This window comes from Chelon labrosus, assembly GCF_963514085.1.
Source record: "Chelon labrosus genome assembly, chromosome: 2".
In the NCBI taxonomy this organism is placed as follows: Eukaryota; Metazoa; Chordata; class Actinopteri; order Mugiliformes; family Mugilidae; genus Chelon; species Chelon labrosus.
Window position 1 is genome coordinate 33,797,404 of NC_140338.1, and position 17,146 is coordinate 33,814,549.

At 41.2% G+C, this 17,146-nt stretch overlaps 2 protein-coding genes across 2 annotated transcripts in view; both read right to left on the reverse strand.

Annotated features, from left to right (window-relative positions):
- Nucleotides 1-2,322: 2,322 nt before the first annotated feature.
- On the reverse strand, nucleotides 2,323-9,061 carry atg4da (autophagy related 4D, cysteine peptidase a). The gene is made up of 11 exons (XM_084571632.1): nucleotides 8,885-9,061; nucleotides 7,177-7,444; nucleotides 7,011-7,094; nucleotides 6,492-6,665; nucleotides 5,766-6,099; nucleotides 5,585-5,649; nucleotides 5,285-5,436; nucleotides 5,095-5,173; nucleotides 4,030-4,106; nucleotides 3,701-3,820; nucleotides 2,323-3,532 (listed from the first exon to the last, which is right to left on the reverse strand). Exons 2-11 carry the CDS (start codon nucleotides 7,391-7,393, stop codon nucleotides 3,353-3,355), a joined length of 1,482 nt encoding a protein of 493 aa, XP_084427758.1. The 5' UTR covers nucleotides 7,394-7,444; nucleotides 8,885-9,061; the 3' UTR covers nucleotides 2,323-3,352.
- Nucleotides 9,062-12,599: 3,538 nt separating this feature from the next.
- The window catches only part of mast1a (microtubule associated serine/threonine kinase 1a), a gene marked incomplete at its 5' end in the record, with an annotated part of 69,902 nt that continues 65,355 nt past the window's right edge, over nucleotides 12,600-17,146 (reverse strand). Inside the window, 6 exons of the mRNA XM_084559248.1 lie at nucleotides 12,600-14,375; nucleotides 14,605-14,792; nucleotides 15,408-15,544; nucleotides 15,701-15,823; nucleotides 16,310-16,542; nucleotides 16,637-16,894. Coding sequence (XP_084415374.1) covers nucleotides 12,700-14,375; nucleotides 14,605-14,792; nucleotides 15,408-15,544; nucleotides 15,701-15,823; nucleotides 16,310-16,542; nucleotides 16,637-16,894 — 2,615 coding nt within the window. The 3' untranslated portion in view covers nucleotides 12,600-12,699. The remainder of the gene's footprint in view (nucleotides 14,376-14,604; nucleotides 14,793-15,407; nucleotides 15,545-15,700; nucleotides 15,824-16,309; nucleotides 16,543-16,636; nucleotides 16,895-17,146) is intronic.

Genomic DNA, 17,146 nt, shown 5'->3' on the forward strand with positions numbered 1-17,146 from the left:
TCAGGCAAGTTGGGGCCAGTCAGTGGTATCAACTCCTTCATCCTCTGCATTCTCTCGTTACATGATGCCGGACATTGTCGTGCACCAGGACCCACTGCACCAGGGTAGGGTCTGACAGTTGCTCCAAGGTGGTTTGTGCATCCCTTCATGAATGGCAGACCTGCTTCGGTGTTCAATGGCAAATGCCAGTCTAGCTCCACAGTGCCAGGCAGTGAGCACAGGTACCACTAGAGGTACACTGGGCCCTCAGACCAGATACTTTATTTATCCTGAGGGAAATTAGCTTAATCACATATAAACAGATATGAAAGATATTTAAGTTATATATATGTGTGTGTGTGTGTATATATGTTATACTGTATATGTGTGTATATATGACATATTGACATATTCAATAGCATTTCATTTTCGTTAAATTTTCATCAACTTTAAGTTCTTTCCAGAAAAGTATTGACTTGAAATGGTAAAAATAAATAAATAAATAATAATAAAAAGTAGCCAAACCGGGACTGCTAGCGCTAACAGCTCTGACATGGCACCGTAGGGATGAAGTGCTTCGGTGGTATGCAAACTTTTTATTTTTATTTTTGCACAATTTACACAAAACTCTGCTTTTATCAAAGCTTCCATCAGTTTTTTAAAAATAAAATTTCATCAGTCATTGCTTATATGTCTATAGTTAGCTGAGCTCTGACGTGTGTGTTAGTGTGTCGGTGTACCAGGAAATCGCGCACTGACAAAATATGTATTGTCAGTATGAATGCCCAAGGATCCTAGGGGCTATGCTGTCCGGGGCTTTTTGCCCCTGGTAGGGTCTCCCAAGACAGATTCGTTCAGAAGACCCTTAATGCGGAACATGCGGTGGGGATGGGAAATGGTGAACTCACTGAATTTACCTGCTGAACAATGCACTTATACATTCTGGAATGAATTTGTAAATTGAAGTGATGTGCTTATGTTTTGTATTTTTCATCTCTGGAATAAAAATTGTAAAAAAAAAACAAAAAAAAAAAAAACAGAAAAGTGGAAAGAAGAGGAAAGAAATGGGCCTCCACATCTCATTGTTGCCCCTCAGTGCACCTGTTGTTTAAAATTAACAAATTGATTAACAACCCCTTCTGCTACTGAGCTGACCTGACCAGAACAATATCCCATAAGTTTAACTGACTTGATAATACACTGATCACTGTCATTTTATTGGTCAAAGGGAGCTGATCCAAAGCCTGAGAACATCAAAACCACATTTAACCAATGGAAGCCACTAACCACAGTGCCCTTGCAGCTGCATCACTGTCTGGTTTGGGAACTGCACCATCTCGGATCGCAAGACCCTGCAGGGGATAGTGAGGACAGCTGAGAAGATCAGAGTCTCTGTTTACATTTACATCACACGCTGTATCCGCAAAGCCAACAGCATCGTGGATAACCCCACACAGTCTTCTCCCTCCTTCCACCTGGGAAAAGGTACTGGAGCATGCGGGCCCACACAATCAGACTGTGTAACAGTTTCTTCCCTCAAGTCATCAGACTCTTGAACTCGCTAAATCTGGACTGAACAAACACAAACAGGCAGACTCACCCACAACCACAATAATATCATAACCTATACTCATAACCTGCCAGGCCTTTGCCAAATGTTTACAACAACTCTAACTCATACATTGTTAAGTCTGCTTTAGGTGCACTGTCTCCCAAGCGTTTTGCAGTCTGTATTGTGTTGTTTGTCTTTGCGCGGTCTCTTGTTCTTACACTGTTGGCACTGTTGTCTGCATTGTTCGTATAGTTTTGTATTGTCTGCATAAGCTTGCACACATGCACTTTATGCTCAGTGCCTTGTATAGCACTTAGTTCTATGTTTTCATGCAGCTCCATGGTGCTGGAGGAACGTCCTCTCATCTCACCATGTATTGCAACTGCTTTATACAGTTGAAATGACAATAAAATAACCTCTTTGACCTTTGGCCTTTTGTTTTGTCACTCAAGCTATTGTTCCAACTGTGATCAATAGGAAGTGGCAAGATGGAAGTCACTGGCTAATAGCAGACAACAGCATACCCACGTGTAGTTGCCAAGATATTCCACTTCTTTAGGTAAGGACAGGTTAGGTTTAAAAGCTCCTCATAACAACTGTGGAAGACAAGTTTCAACGACTGTGCAATTTACTACTGTAATACAGCAAAACCAAGTGATGTTAAAAAGCCTCCTTCCTCTGAAGAAACCACATTTTGAACACATTTGAATGTTTTCTTCTTCAGCTGATAGTAAGGAAATACAAATAAAACAGAGAACGTCATGAAGACAAAGTAACAGCTACAAGTAAGATGTAATTCCAGTGTTTAAAGTTTAATCAGGACAACACACTCAGGATCAGTAGTAGTGCAACTTGCAGTAGTAGCCTTCATGTAAAAAAGGACAAAGAAAACAGTGTCATTGCAACAGAAGTTTAAAGATCCAGAAAAACTTAATTTAGACTTATTACCTTGTCTGTATGTAAAACCAAGAATCTGTACTGAAGCAAAGAGAGCTCTTCTAGGGTTTACTTTGCAAATGTATCTGCATAATTTTTCTTTATGAGTGTTTACCAAGAAAAGATACACCAAGATCCAACACCAGCTCAAGGCATCATTACTCTTCATGCCCAACCAGAGACCTTGAGTAACTCTTCCAACAGCAGGTTTCTGGGAGTGTTTTATGTTCTTAACGATAAATAAAACAAGAGTCAAAGTTGGACGTGTGTGGGATTACAGCCATAGGATCATCTGTGTGACATTCAGGCCAAACCACAACATTACAATGTACTCAGAGCCGTTCTTCTGAGGATGCAACTGACTCCAAAATACATCTGTACAATTACAGACAAATAAATTACACTATCTCATTTACTCACTCGCAAACACATATGATAAATAAATTCAAAGAATGAAACCTAAAAAGGAGATGTACAGCAGAGGGCATATAATACAAGTCAAGAACAATGTCAGGCAGCCCTTGTTCCCCACCTGACCAAAGAGCTCATTAATTATTATTTACATCACAAAGTTGAGTTTTAAGTAACTCAACTGTGAGGCTTTTTCTAGGTGTCTGATAAAGTGAATCAAGGACATGTCAAGTCCTTGAAACTTTTCTATCCATGAGCCACTCTGAAATCACCCACCAATACATTTTAGCTTATGATCTCCACTCACACAGAGGTGATGGCTACAGTCGTGTTGACCAGTGAGGGAGGCAAAGCACAACAGTGTGATATCCACATTGCAGCTGCACCATTAACAGATCAAGTCATTCTGTTTTAAATTCAGTGTCCACTTCTGCCCCTACAGATGACATCCAAGAGAGCGTCTTCACCAGAGCCTTACAGGAAAACAAACTCATCACTGTTTCGTCTGTTGCTCCCCCTGCCATTTGTCCCTGGAGGGAGGATGTGGGCTGTTGGTCCAGTGTGATTGTTGCTGGGACCCTCAAGTCCATAGTCTTGACCACGGCCTTCCACAAAGGTAAATATGGGGTACTTCTCCTTTGATGATGATAGAGCCTGGCAGGACAACAAAGCCTGGTCAGTTTACAATGATATAAACATAGAAAATAAGCAACTGAAACAACTGTTTCAGCACTTCACAAAAAAATTGAATATGCAATCCTGTTCATCTCAGTGTTATGAAAATTAGAGTTGCACATGTGGGAAGAGAGTGTAAAGACTCACCGTGCTGACTGCAGAACACAGAGACTCAAAGTCTTTTTTGTTCTTGGCGTAGAAGCCAATGGTGCAGCTGGGATCCATGCGGTTGAAGGGCATCTTTTTCGGAGAGCTACAGTGGAAAGACTGCAGAGTGGCAGAAAGGAGATATGGGTCAGGCAATCAAAGGTCAACAGTACCAAGTGTTACCGAGTCAGCAAATGGAAATTTATCTTTAAACTACTACTACTGTGGTAGTCCCAGAGTTCCAGAGTTTAAGTCCATTATAATGTGAGATTAAAATCATGGCAGGCTAAGCAAGAGATGCACTGCACCATGAAGACAGCAAAACAAACCTCCAGTGAGAAGTTAGCTTGTGTGACATCGACCACCGGCTGGCAGTAGTGAGGGTCAAGATAGAGCAGCTGGTCATCTGCCAGAAAGAGGGGGATTTAAATCAGTAATTAAAATTATAAAATAAATCAATAAATTGCCAACTGACCAAAAACCAATGGATGGCTCCACTGTCATAACATTACATAACATAACATTCTTAAATGTTGTTTTGCTGACCTTTGTAGCAACTACCATGGCTGAGCCACAAACTGTAGTTCCTTTTCTCAATCATTACAGACAGATTCGAAAGACATCTGCTTATGTATTAAAAAAAGGTCCCACTTCCCTCTTTGAAAGTGTAGTTGGTTTTCAAAAGAATTTTTCACTTCTGTCATGATAAAGATTTTGTTCGTCATTATTCCAGAAAGAGGAAATTAATCATAAGTGACAGTCTGACAGGTTTTCAGTTCATAACAGGGTTTGTCTAGGTTTTCCCCTCGACATCATCAGTCACACCTCACGTCTTTACACGTTTCCTATTGCCTGTGGTCTGAGAGGATGAGACACCGGAGTTTCTTTTTAGAGCCTATTTGCATGGGATTAGCATTACTGGGAATGTCATGTGATTCAGAAAAATTGTACTTATCTGCATGAGATAATCAAACTCTGCGTTTTATCTACCAATATTATCCCAGGTTATGACATCAAGACTCTGCTCTCAGGTAAAAACTGTATCTTTTACACTACAAGACTTACTAAGAGTTTCAATAATTTTGCAACATTACTTTGGTACCAGCTACACTTTTACTAATGTGATTAACACTTTAATGCATCAATAAATAAAATCCAACACATCAAAATGTCATCCATCTCATCATCCTAGTTATAATTGTTTTTTATTTTGTGAATAGGTCTCCATGCAGTATATGTGCACCTAAACTGCTTTCCAAACTTTCATTTTTAATTGCCAACTGCCTCCATAATTCTCAGCTGAGAAAGAGACTCAACTGTGTGGTTTAGAAGAACGCAGAGGGAATGTTGATACATTTAAATCTTCAAAAGAACAAGAAGAAGCTGGTTCTCACCTTGGAATCCAACGAAGTACAGCGAATGCTTCGGTTTTCCCCCAATTATTCCGATGCAACAATCCAGCTTTAGGATGTTCTGAAAATTAACATAGATCATGTTCATAAGAGATAAGAGACATTAAGTTAAACTATTAAGGAAACACTAGAGAGGTTGATGGGTGGATAGCATGAAGCAGAACACACAAACCTTGACACATTCAATATAGGATGGGTTGAGGGCTTCCCCACCCAGCCGGACAGGCACCAGTATGATGATAGACTTCCAGCTTTGACCGCATGGATCAGGGGAAGTCTGGCTTAGTGACAGATCACATAGGTGTACCACATCCTCTTTGTACACTAGAATGCAAATAAATATAAAGAAAAAAAATAGTATGTGCATTTACACAGCATACATTTTAGAGAAAAGCAAGAAACACAACTTTGAGTTCAATTATAACAGGAATAAATTGTCAAACTGAACAAACACAGAGTCTGTGACTCTCACCTGTACAATCCTGAGCCACATACACAGTCAGGTTTTGAATCACAGAGGTTTTTGCCACTGCTTTCCTGTGAAGAACATTTTGAATTCTATAAATGCTTAACCTTGTCAACTGTGTAAATGATTTCATAAAAACTAGGACATGCTGGTAAAAACAACACCTTATCTCACATGGAGCCCTTACCGTAATATGTGTGCCACTATAGAGGGGCCATACCAGTCTCCAGCCTTCTTTCCTGAACCTTTGCCAATTTCCACCAGCTGGTGAACGCCAAAAGGTGCCGGGGGTTGATCCCCAAACCAGGTAACAAGCTTGTGGTGTATGGGCTCCACTTGCTGGTCCCTTGCACACTCAGGTCTTTTCTTCTGACTGCTCGGCAGGGATTTCTCAGGGGTATTGGATCCTCGAGGAGATCCAAATGAAGGGATTGGGACACCTCCAGCCCGGGCTGGGGAACGAGGTCGAAATACCTCAAAGTCCACATCAGTTAGCTGCTGAGCATCTGGCCAAGCCCAATCTACAGAAATACAAAAAGGCTTACACTTAGCATAGGCTGAAGATTTGGGGTATTCTTTTTTCCAGTCTTCAGCAGTCAGAAACTAGACGCCTTTGACACCACAACTTAGCAGGGAAGCACAATTTAAAACCTATTATAAATACAGAAGAAGAAAAAAAGCATTCCTAAAGAGCTGTGAAGGCAAATACGGTCAAAAGAGATACAAATAAAGTAAACCTGCACAAGTAAGGTGTAGGAAATATGTGGATAAAATGTGGAGGAGGAAGTAGACAAAGGGAGAGGTACTTCTTTCTCGAGTTGTGCAGACGGTTGATTGGCTTTCAAGTACTATTGCAGGGATCTAATGTTCATGTATAAAGGCATGTGTGCATATAACAGACAGAGACACAAACCTCTGGGCATCAAATGGACCAGGAGCCCTTGTGCCAGCAGCATCTGCCCACTGCGCAGCATGCAGCCCCAACCACAATCTGTGGTCCAAGTGGAACCCTCCAGCTGAGGGAACTCTCTCCTGTAGGTCAGCCAGATTCTGGACACAAAAGCCAAGCGGAAACACTCCACCTCGTCTGGGACACAGAGAGGTGAAGGGGTGGAGAAGGAGACACAGAAAAAAAGCAAAAAAAAAAAGCAAGAAGTGGTTTGTGATGCTTTTGTAAGACAAAAAGTAGAAAAGTAGATATTGTAAATAAAAGTAAGAATGCCTTTGTCCGTTTCTTCTCCTACTGCTAAGTTTTCTTATGTAAATGAAACATATTTTGAAAAGGAAACGGATTTACACTACTGTGGTTAACTAAAACACAAATCACTGTAACACCCAGGGTCTGCTCTTCTTGACAATTACTAGAGGGGAAATTCAGCAACTACTGAAAGGGCCTTGGAGTCTAAGACGCATTTGTGTATTTGGGGCTCACCTTCACTGTTGAGTAGATACGAATGTCCCAAGAGGGTCACAGGTGACATCTTGTTGAAGGAGGTTTTAGACTTAACAGTCCAACCTGCAGAGAGACGAGTAAGACAAAATGAGGTTGGTGGAGGGACTCCCAAAACACAGATGCATCTGCACGTCTGACTACAAACCATATTTGACATTGTTCCAAGCTGACATCAATTTGGCTTTGAGTTTGTCCATCTCATCGGGCTCTCCGGTTGCCTCTCTGTTGGAATCTGGTGTCTGAGGTGACCGGAGACCACAGCTGCTCTGCCGCTCCAGGGACTGCTGTCTCCGGCTGTCCACCAGCTCATCCTGCATCACTCCCCCTACGTATTGTGCTGCGCTAGGGGAGACCGAGTTCATGACTCTTAGCCCTCAGAGCTGGACTCTGGGGGACCTCATTGCAACACAGAACTGATGGAAGGAAAAAAACAAGGAAAGCAAAAAGAAACAACATAAATTTTCAACCGTTGATACATTTTCATTCATCACTCCACCTGAAGCTCTTTAGCTAATTACACTCAATATTTACCCATTATAGGGGGTTTACTTATTCTTAAAACCAATATTTACATGCTATTGCTCTTCTGCTACTTCTGCCAACATCGTGTTTTGAACTTTGCACAAGTCCAAAATCATGGACACCTTGTAATAAAAACATGCTCTACAAAAGGCAAATAAGTTTCATTCAACCAACTGTGGTGGAAAGGTTTAGTCCATTCACATATTCACTGCACTGCTGTTGCACTTTTGTTGCTACTGAGATGACTGATGAAGTTAAAGATGTTACAGATTAACTGACAGCAGCCTTGGCCAAAGTTGATGTTCCACCAAAACCTTCGAATATTTGAAAACTTTATAACACATGACAATTATAACACTGATTGCTTTATTGACTGTTTTTTTTTTTTTAAGTAGAAACAAAACTGATCAGATGCCAATTGTGTGAGACTAACATATATGTCGAGTACAGAAATTCATTATGGACCTTGGAAACAGCAGTGACATATGTTTGGGTTTTGTCGATACAACACCTTGCACTCTGGGTAGAGCGATGGATATTTTATACACAATTTCTCATATTTACCATTAATAAATTGAGAAAATGATTATCAAATTCAAGGATACAAAAAATTAAGACATGTAGCTAGTAAAAATTCCTTTATTTTTAGTTAGTTATTTGTAGTTTAGTTGTGTATAAAAGCACCATTGTCTGACTCACTACCTAGTTTAACTACCGATATCATAATGCTCGAAACGATGAAGGAAAGTACAAGTGACTTGTCCACCCTGCACTGAAACTGATGAGTAGCAGTTTCAACAGGGAACACACATAGTACTACTACTCACTGATCACACCGATGGAAACACATCATGTGATTAGCATTTGACAACCGGTATGACTGGCTTTGCCGACGCCTGTGAAAGTCATCTGATTAGGGTGGCCGTAGATCCAGCTGTTAAACATATAATTAAACTGTACTGTCTTGTGCAAATTGCCATCTACCATGGTAGACTTGTGATCAACATCCTTACAGTAGTTATTCTTATGTACATGTCTGGACAATGCCATACCCGTACATCTGCTTTAGACATGGCTTGTACAACTAAAGGTTCACTAACCAATAACTACGTACCAGGTGTAAAAGTTGGTTAAGCATGTCGGCACCTTGTAGTAGGTTGACTCCTTTCCTCACTCCTACCATACGACTGCAGTCGTCACAGTTAAATTCAGTCTAGTACTAGCTTGTTAAACAAGCTAACTTTAGCGGCTTTGACACTAGCCCCGGCGTTTCTACGATATCATTCAAACAGGACAGAAAAAAAAGAGTTAATGAGTTTTCCACGACTCACAGTTGACGTTAGTGAGGTAAGAGTTTCTCCGTTTAACAGATGAGGTAATTTGTACACACGGTCGCGAATATAAGCCAGTCCATAGCGGGTTGCTTCCCTTGTCAGCCACTGCTTTAGCATCTCCCTGTGACAGCAGAGGACATTTACTTCCTGTTGTCCTTTCCTGACGCTACATGATTGGTTGAAGCAATCGCGTCGAGCAAGTTGATTGAATAACAGCCATACGCCAGTTTGCCATTGGCTCATATTAACCAACTTGGACTACAAGTCACGCGATAGTTAAAATCAATAGCATATTCATGTAGATATAATTCATGATGATTTATAATATGAGCTTTATTTTATATTTTACATTTTAAGTTAACACTTTTTTTTTTCAAATGTTTGAAATAAACAGATTAACCCCGTTTTCACTTATCGTACTTTGTCGTACGTATGTCAAATAATAAAATTAGTTTTTTATGTTTTATTTTTTTTGCTTCACTAGAATATTTTAAAAGCGATATATAGATATAGATATAGATATAGATAGATAGATAGATAGATAGATAGATATAGTCTAATAATAGTTTTAAGTAGTAGGAGAAGCATTGATTTCATTAATACTGTTAATGAGGACTTTATTCCAGCAAGTATTGCACTACAGCATGTCAGTATTAGATACACCTGCCTTTGACAAATTTGTGAAAAAGGTCTATTAATTTTTTATTTTTCATATTCCACCTGTCCATCCTACCCCCTTTTAGAAAATGAGCCAGAATGAACAACACCAGAACAAAACACAGTCACTATATGTGACTAGTGGCAGTGATTAAATGCATATTTTTCCTGTAAATATAGTTTTAATGATGTATGATCAACTGTGGCCAAAATTGTGTTTACTGTGATAAGATTTTATAAACGTTTCTGCTTGATTAGACATTACAGCAAAAAAGTGTCAGAGGCAACAAGTTTTGGAACAAATATCTTTTATTCCACATACTGCACCTCAGGTGTCTGCATTTGTATCACATCTATCACAAACAAAAAATGCCCCAGTGGTACAACTAAATACAGTCCCAGTGAACAGAGAAATGTGGAATGTTTGACTTTTGTGTTCATCTGCAGAATCCATATCTGTATACAGGATAGTAACTACTAACTTACAAACAATACCATCAAAATTTTAAAGTGCATATATACTACTTTCTCTGTCAATCACAAAAATAAAAAAAATAAAATAATTCATCAAACACTAGTCGACACCACTGAGAAAAGGCCTAAAAGTGGATGTCATAGATGTATAAGATTACAGTCAGTTTTATTTACCGGGCGATTAGACTTTCTTTATTACATCAAGATATAAAATGACTAATTTCTGTCAGTATAATATATAAGACAGTGTATTTAAAAATGTAATCCCTATTCCCAAGTATATAATTAACAGTCACGTGAGGAACACAACAGAGAAATAATAATTCATGTTTCAAGTGTTCACTTGATAATTACTGCAAATATCTTGACAGAAGACTCATAAATGCATATTCAGTAACCACATGGCTAATAACATCCATTCTGTTGGAAATCAGCCTAATTAGAGAAACTCTCATCATACAGATTATTAATGAAGGTTCAACATGTTCAATACTGGATATTGTGAACCACTGGAGGGCAGTAGAGTATTATGTTGCATAAATAAAAAAAAAGAAAAGCTAATTCATGTACTACATGGGTCATGTTTTCATATAATGACACATCATGTGAAAGAATTTTATATTACCAGTACACCCAAAATCAGCTTCCCAGGTTATAGCTCTATGCAGCTTTTTATTTATTTTTATTATTTTCTTTTTCTTTTTTTTTACACAGCATTTAGCCACTTGCAGCTCATTGTTTTGGCTTTCCAGACAAATGGAATAATTCTGCCAGTTCTGGAAAAACTGTATACTGACCTAATCTGCAACCAACTTAAATATTTACCAAGATAAATACGTTGTGGAGACTGAACCACCTATTTGAAACCGAGGTTTGTACTTAAAATTACACCTCAACTTCTGCCTTCATGTCAAATGTACATGTTATTGGCTGAATTGCATCATCTTTTAAGTTTGTAAACCCTGGGATAATAAAATAACTGAAGTCAGTGGAAGAAAATGTATATATTTAACAACACATTAAAATCCACCTTTCTCCTCAAGTCCATAAAAGAACTTGTAGCAGAACAGTGACGGTAGTCCCTGCAAACAGCTGTAGATGATTTGCATAAGATTATGTACACTGGATAGTCACTAAGTTATGAACAATAAGAAAATGTTCAACATCCTGGGTCAACACTTTTATCAGTATGTTACACAGAAACATGTGGGCATTACATTACTCAGTCTGGACTACCTAACTTGTAGTCCCTAACTACACAGTCGGTCTGATTACACTGTAGATAACCTTGTTTACAATAACAAATTCATTGTGTTATTCCATGTTGATATGCTCAAGGTCTACCATAGCTATAGAGCCCTTTAACAAATAAATTATGGTATGCTACATCCATGACTGCCTGCTCTTCCAGCTTTGGCTGTTTGAAAACAACCCAGCTATTCACTGTATATGTGCTTGTCACATGTTATACCTATACACACATAAGCAACCTTCATTGTGCCAGAGTGATTCAGGATTTCCTTCCTGTTAGTGGAACCTATAAGTGGAACTGGATCTTAACTGCTTATATTCCTGGCAGATTTCTGACATGACCCTTGCTGAGTCAACAGAGAAGAGACAGCAGATGCTCACAGACTTATAAAGTCACTCGCTCACAAGCGCACTTGTGTCCTAATTCGTGGACCATGGAATTTGGGATTTAAATGCATGGAAATCAGCTGCTGACACCACTGCCTCCTGTGGCAATATGAGTGTTTGTGAATGTCGCTGGAGGCAAAAGAGGGAAAGAAGGGGCTGTGGTAGCCCTCCTGCGAAGAGGAGATATGCGCTGAGCCTGAGCTCTGTCGGTCCTGGTTTCCTCTGCAGTAAGACACAGCCTTCAAGAACCATCAGAAATAGACCCAGAGTGGCTAAACACACGCGCACACACACACACACACACCTACGCGCGCGCACACACACACACACACACACACACAATACGCTGCGACAGAGCTAGACTGTATTGATGTGACATCCACTGACAGAGTGCCTGCTTTGGCTTTGTCTAACCATGTTACTCAGAGAAACTAAACTGCTGGATGACAAATAAATAAGCTTAATCATGTTGTTGCTTATTCACTGCAGTCAGTGCTGTGTGTATTTTCTGTTACTAATGCAAATATTACAATTTGACTGTTTCACTGTCCTCGCTGATAAGCAGTAAAGGAACAAAGAGCTGGTTGAAAGACAAAATCGAGCGACTGGATTTGGTATTCACAGTATTCAGCATGTTTTGATCGGTAAAGCACTTTTGACCTTCTTGTACCTATTATACATGTACAGTACATACCATATTACATGCGTTCACATAGACCCACACACACATATATATGTATATATATATATATACATATATATATGTATATATATATTTGATAAAGTGTTTCACGTTACATCAAGAGTTTTCTTATTAAATTATTTATAATAGAAAATCAACAGTAAACGCACCTTTACCATAGATTTTTAGTCCTGGTTTTAAGTTAGATTCAGTCAATGATTTGGATCAATAAATAACAATTTATATACTCTGAAACTGGAATGTACATTGATTTAAGTGCTTGTCTTCGGTTGCATTGTTCATCCAAAAAGGCATCTCTTTTGCTTTTTTTAATTAAAGTCCCACTTGGGACACCATGGGGTCACATTTTCGGCAGACTGCTACCTGTTGCAGTTTTCTCTAGTGGTGAACAAGCCGGACTTTGGGTCACCACTGCAGCCCCAACAGCTACTCGACCTCCAGTGGGAGCGTCACACTTTCCCGCTGTGCCTCCCAGCTTCTCCTCTGCTACTTTAGTCTGCTGGTCTTTGCTCTTGGCCCCCTCCTGTGAGCCAAGCTTGATTGGCCCGAGGACATTTTTGGCCACAGTAGTCAGCTGGCTGACGAAGCTTGTCTTGTCGCCAGGGGAAACAGGCCGTGACTTACAGAGAGAAGGTCCGCAGAGGGAGGGTGTGACCCCGGTTGGGGAGGGCGAGGGGGAGGGCGAATGCTCCTCCACCACCTCCAGACGACATTTGTCCTCCCAGTCAAGGGTTCCCCGGTAGCAGTTGACAGGGCCGAGTGCCTGTCTCACCTTGCCCAGTGAAAGTGGTTGTCCATGTGGGGGAACGACAGGAGCAAGGACGCGAGCTGAGAGTTTGGGGCTTTTGGATCCAAGGTCTGGAGTTCTTGAATCACTGTCAGCCTTCCTCATGATGTCCCCCATACCTGATGGTTTAAAGGTTCTGTTCATGCTCAGAGGACCTCCTGTCACCCCTGTGTTGACACCAGGCGACTTATCTGGAGCAGAGGCACAGCTTTTGTTCAATGCGGCACCAGGTAAACCAGATCTAGCCTTGCTGTCTATTTCCTGCTTTGGTTCAGGTCTGCCTGCTAGCTGCTGCTCTGGGGGAGCTTTACTGTGAGATAAAACACTCTTGGCAGCCTTGAGGTCCACTTGTTTTGGAGGTATGTCTGTCTGACTTTGGGAGATCTTCTCAGGTCCTGTCAGACCACCTGAACCTCCTGTTGTTTTGGTAGGTGTTATAACTTTAATGGTTTCTGTACTTAGCCTGGAGCTTAGTGAGTTCAATGGCAGGTCATTTGAGTGAGTCTTTCTTGCTAAGGATGACTGTGAGGCTTGATTTGGCCCAATCTCTGTCTCCTTCTCTTTCTCCCTTTCCCTTCCTCTCTCCCTCTCTTCCCTCTCCCTTCCAGCCAGAAGTGTTTCCCTGCTAAGTGGTGACTCCTGTCTCCCTAGTCTCCTCACAGGCTTCAGCACACCTGTCTCTGGGGTAGTTGAAGATGAGGTAAGGGGTGGGGGATTAGGAGGCAAATTTTCCCCTTCTGTCTCAAGCAGGCTCTGGAGCCCAAGCTCACAGAGGAAGGCATCCTTTCTGTACTCTGAGTGCTGCGCCTCCAGGCTGTGCTTCCTCAGTGGACCTCCCAGTCCTCCTGTAGAACTGGACTGGGTCAGAGGTGAACCCAGCTTCTCTGCTGACTGTACCCGTTTGAGAAGAGGTGATCGTGGGGGCTCTGCACTCTTGGGCCTGGGACGGACCACTGGTGGCGAGGAGTGAAGCTTGACAGGGAAGGACTGGGTGGTATTGGAGCTCCCTACTGTGTGGCCTGGCAAGGGCGGTGGGGAAGACTGGGTCGGTGAGGGTGTGTGAGCCAGCGGGGACAGGGGGATGTTACCAGCAGACTTACAACGAGCAGAGCGATACTGGCGGTGGAGTTTCGGCGAGAGGCCATGCAGGGAGCTGGGCCTCATGTGCTGAGACGGAGCAGGGGAGTTTGGAGTGCTGGAGGCCGGAGAGCTGCTCTGGGAGGAAGCACCTGAAGAAGCAGAAAAATCAGTGAAGAAACCCTGGGGAAGAGGCAGACTTTTTATTTAAAAGTAAAATGTATTCTGGCTTTAAAAGGTCACTTTATACCATCATACGCTCTGTAAATTAAACTCCTAATTCTATGTTCTAAAAAAATTATATTGTTTTCTGTGCCGTTGTTACACTGAAACTGATCTTGGAGTGTTTTTATGTGACATTGTTTATTTCCAGAGTCATACCCAGGTATGAGGGCTCAGGGTTGGAGCGGTAGCTCTGAGTAGGGGACCGGGCAGACAGGCTGTGGGTTGGAGAGCCAGGAAGACTCTCACTGGAGGACAGAGAGCGATTCAAAGAGGACAGACTGCGGCTGGTGTGGAGAAGGTTGGACTGTTTTGTGATCTTACGGAACAAGGAGCTACGCTTCTTACTGCAGGACAGACAAGAGAAGGAAAAGAGAGGAACGAAGGTCTGAATTGGGATTTTACATCTCGAAATAATACGTATAAATCTATTTGTAACTTTAGCCAAAAAACGAAATATTGGAGGTTTTGCATGTGAATCACACTAGCTACAGACCATTTGAATTTGACATTGCTGCTATCTATTTCCCAAAGAAATACCACAATAATTCCCTTACTGTATTTTCCATGGTATCAATATGAGAATTAGTCATCTTGTTATGTGGCTTTGCTGTAAATGTCAAAGTTTTGAGAATTCTCTTGTTGCCGTATTCATAAAAACTGTGTCATTTGACAGTAACTGACAACTGTAGGTTTGGGAAGTCTTCTATTTTTTGACAAAAACCGAAATGAAAGGAAACCAGTGGTAAATCTGAATGAATAAACTGAAACTCAAAAGATTAGTTACTTGTGAATTAATGAGCTAAAACATGCAAAACTCACAAGATAATAAGACTAAATTACTGTGCACATAGCACCGTATAGTAACTCTCCTTTCTATAATAATACAGTATACAGTATGCTCAGGAATCAAGAAGTTAGCTGAGACATCAGTGCAGTGGGACAGGTGTGTAAGCTCCTACCTCTCCTGGCTGTCCTTGCCCACAGTCCTCTTGTTTCGTCGGGCCATCTTACACTTGTAGCTGGCCTTACGGGCAGGACCCACTTTAATAGAGGTGTTCTCAAAAGGTGTGGTTGTCACAGTCACCTTGTTGCCACTCTGCACAGATCAGTGAAATCAAATGACTCCTACACTGATGCTTCTATTTATCCATTGCCTAGCACATTTACACAGGCATCCTTTTCTAAAAAACAAAGTGTATCAACTATTTATTTATATTATCAATACAGCACAACTGAGAATGAAAAAGCTGACCTTGAGGATGAGCTCTACCACTTCAGTGTGGACCAGACCATGGACAGGCTCCCCATTGACATGAGTGATGAGATCACCAGCACACAGGCCAGCTTCCTGGGCGGGGCCGCCGTCCTCCACATGCTGTCAACACACACAAAATATTCACTGAGAGGGGAAATCACTTACATGCAAAGAAGTATAGAAAGTAATTATCAAGATGCTATGAGGTCTCAAGGTGAGCTGGATATTCTCACTTCAATTCATGTATATGATGTATATTGTGAGATTAGAGCAGTGGTTCTACACCTGAATGACTTTTGTGGGAACAATAACCAAACAATATGGCTCAACTGATATACTCACACTGTAAACGCTTATTGAAACAGCAATGCATTTCAAAGATCTCTAATTCAGAAATATATATATATATATATATATATATATATATATATACATATATATATATATATACATAGATATAAATATATAAAAGATTCCATCAGTGTTAGATATTGCTATGTTAGTGTTGTACCGCTTCAGTGTCATACAAATCCTGGTCTGCCCTCTAAGTTCTTCCATCTTGATGTTTTGTATTGTATTACAGACACATTCTTACAAGATTCTTACCCAAACAATGTGATGCACACTGTAGATATCGCTGTCTCCAATGTAGACCCTGATGGCCCTGAGAGTGAAGCCGTACTTCTTTCCAGAGCGATGGATGGTGATGGGCGAGCGCAGCACACTGACTGCCGGGAAGAAGTCTCTACTTGGCGAAGAGTCACGAGACGAGGGGTTTGAGGAGAAAGAGTGGGGAGACATAGGACTGGCCAGTGGAGAGAAGCCGCCATGCTGCTCCACTGAATGGGTATAGAGAGAAGTTATAAGTTGTATTAGTGTGCCACACATAAGTATTTCCTAAAGTATCTTTATTTTTTTCCCTGTGCCTCTCACCTGATGGTATGATAACAGACAGGGCCGTGGTAGAGGCTGACTTGATGACCTTGTTGCCTGCTCTGGAGTTACGTTTCTCTCCATCACCAGACAAATGCTGATGGCGTGCCCTGCGGAGGACCAGGTCATTGGTGGCTCGGGGCCCCAGAGGGTCATACAGAGGAGTCATCACATCACGACTGGCTGTTGCAGGACCCGGGGATAAGGTAGTGATGGCTGTGGTAACACCTGGTGTCTCTCCTGGTCTAGGAGATTTGTCTGTGTGGATGTGACATGTGGAAGTTATAGTTATTTAATTTCAAGTAGGATTACAGGTCGAAACAGCAATTTTCTGAATTTTTCAGCTCCCCACTGACTCTGCCATATACGATGAGCCACAACACTAAAACCACTGACGGGAGAAGTAAATAACATTGACCATCTTGTGACAATGTAATGTTCTGCTGGGAAACTTTTGGATCAGGCATTCATGTACATGTTACTTAGACATGTACCACACACCTAGAGCAG

Excerpts from the sequence above, each read along its gene's own strand:
- atg4da (XM_084571632.1), bottom strand. The coding sequence starts at position 7,393 with ATGAACTCGGTCTCCCCTAGCGCAGCACAATACGTAGGGGGAGTGATG. Across the intron at positions 5,650-5,765 it reads ATAGTGGCACACATATTACG|GAAAGCAGTGGCAAAAACCT; the intron begins GTAAGGGCTCCA and ends TGTTCTTCACAG. Across the intron at positions 3,821-4,029 it reads AAGCTAACTTCTCACTGGAG|TCTTTCCACTGTAGCTCTCC; the intron begins GTTTGTTTTGCT and ends GCCACTCTGCAG.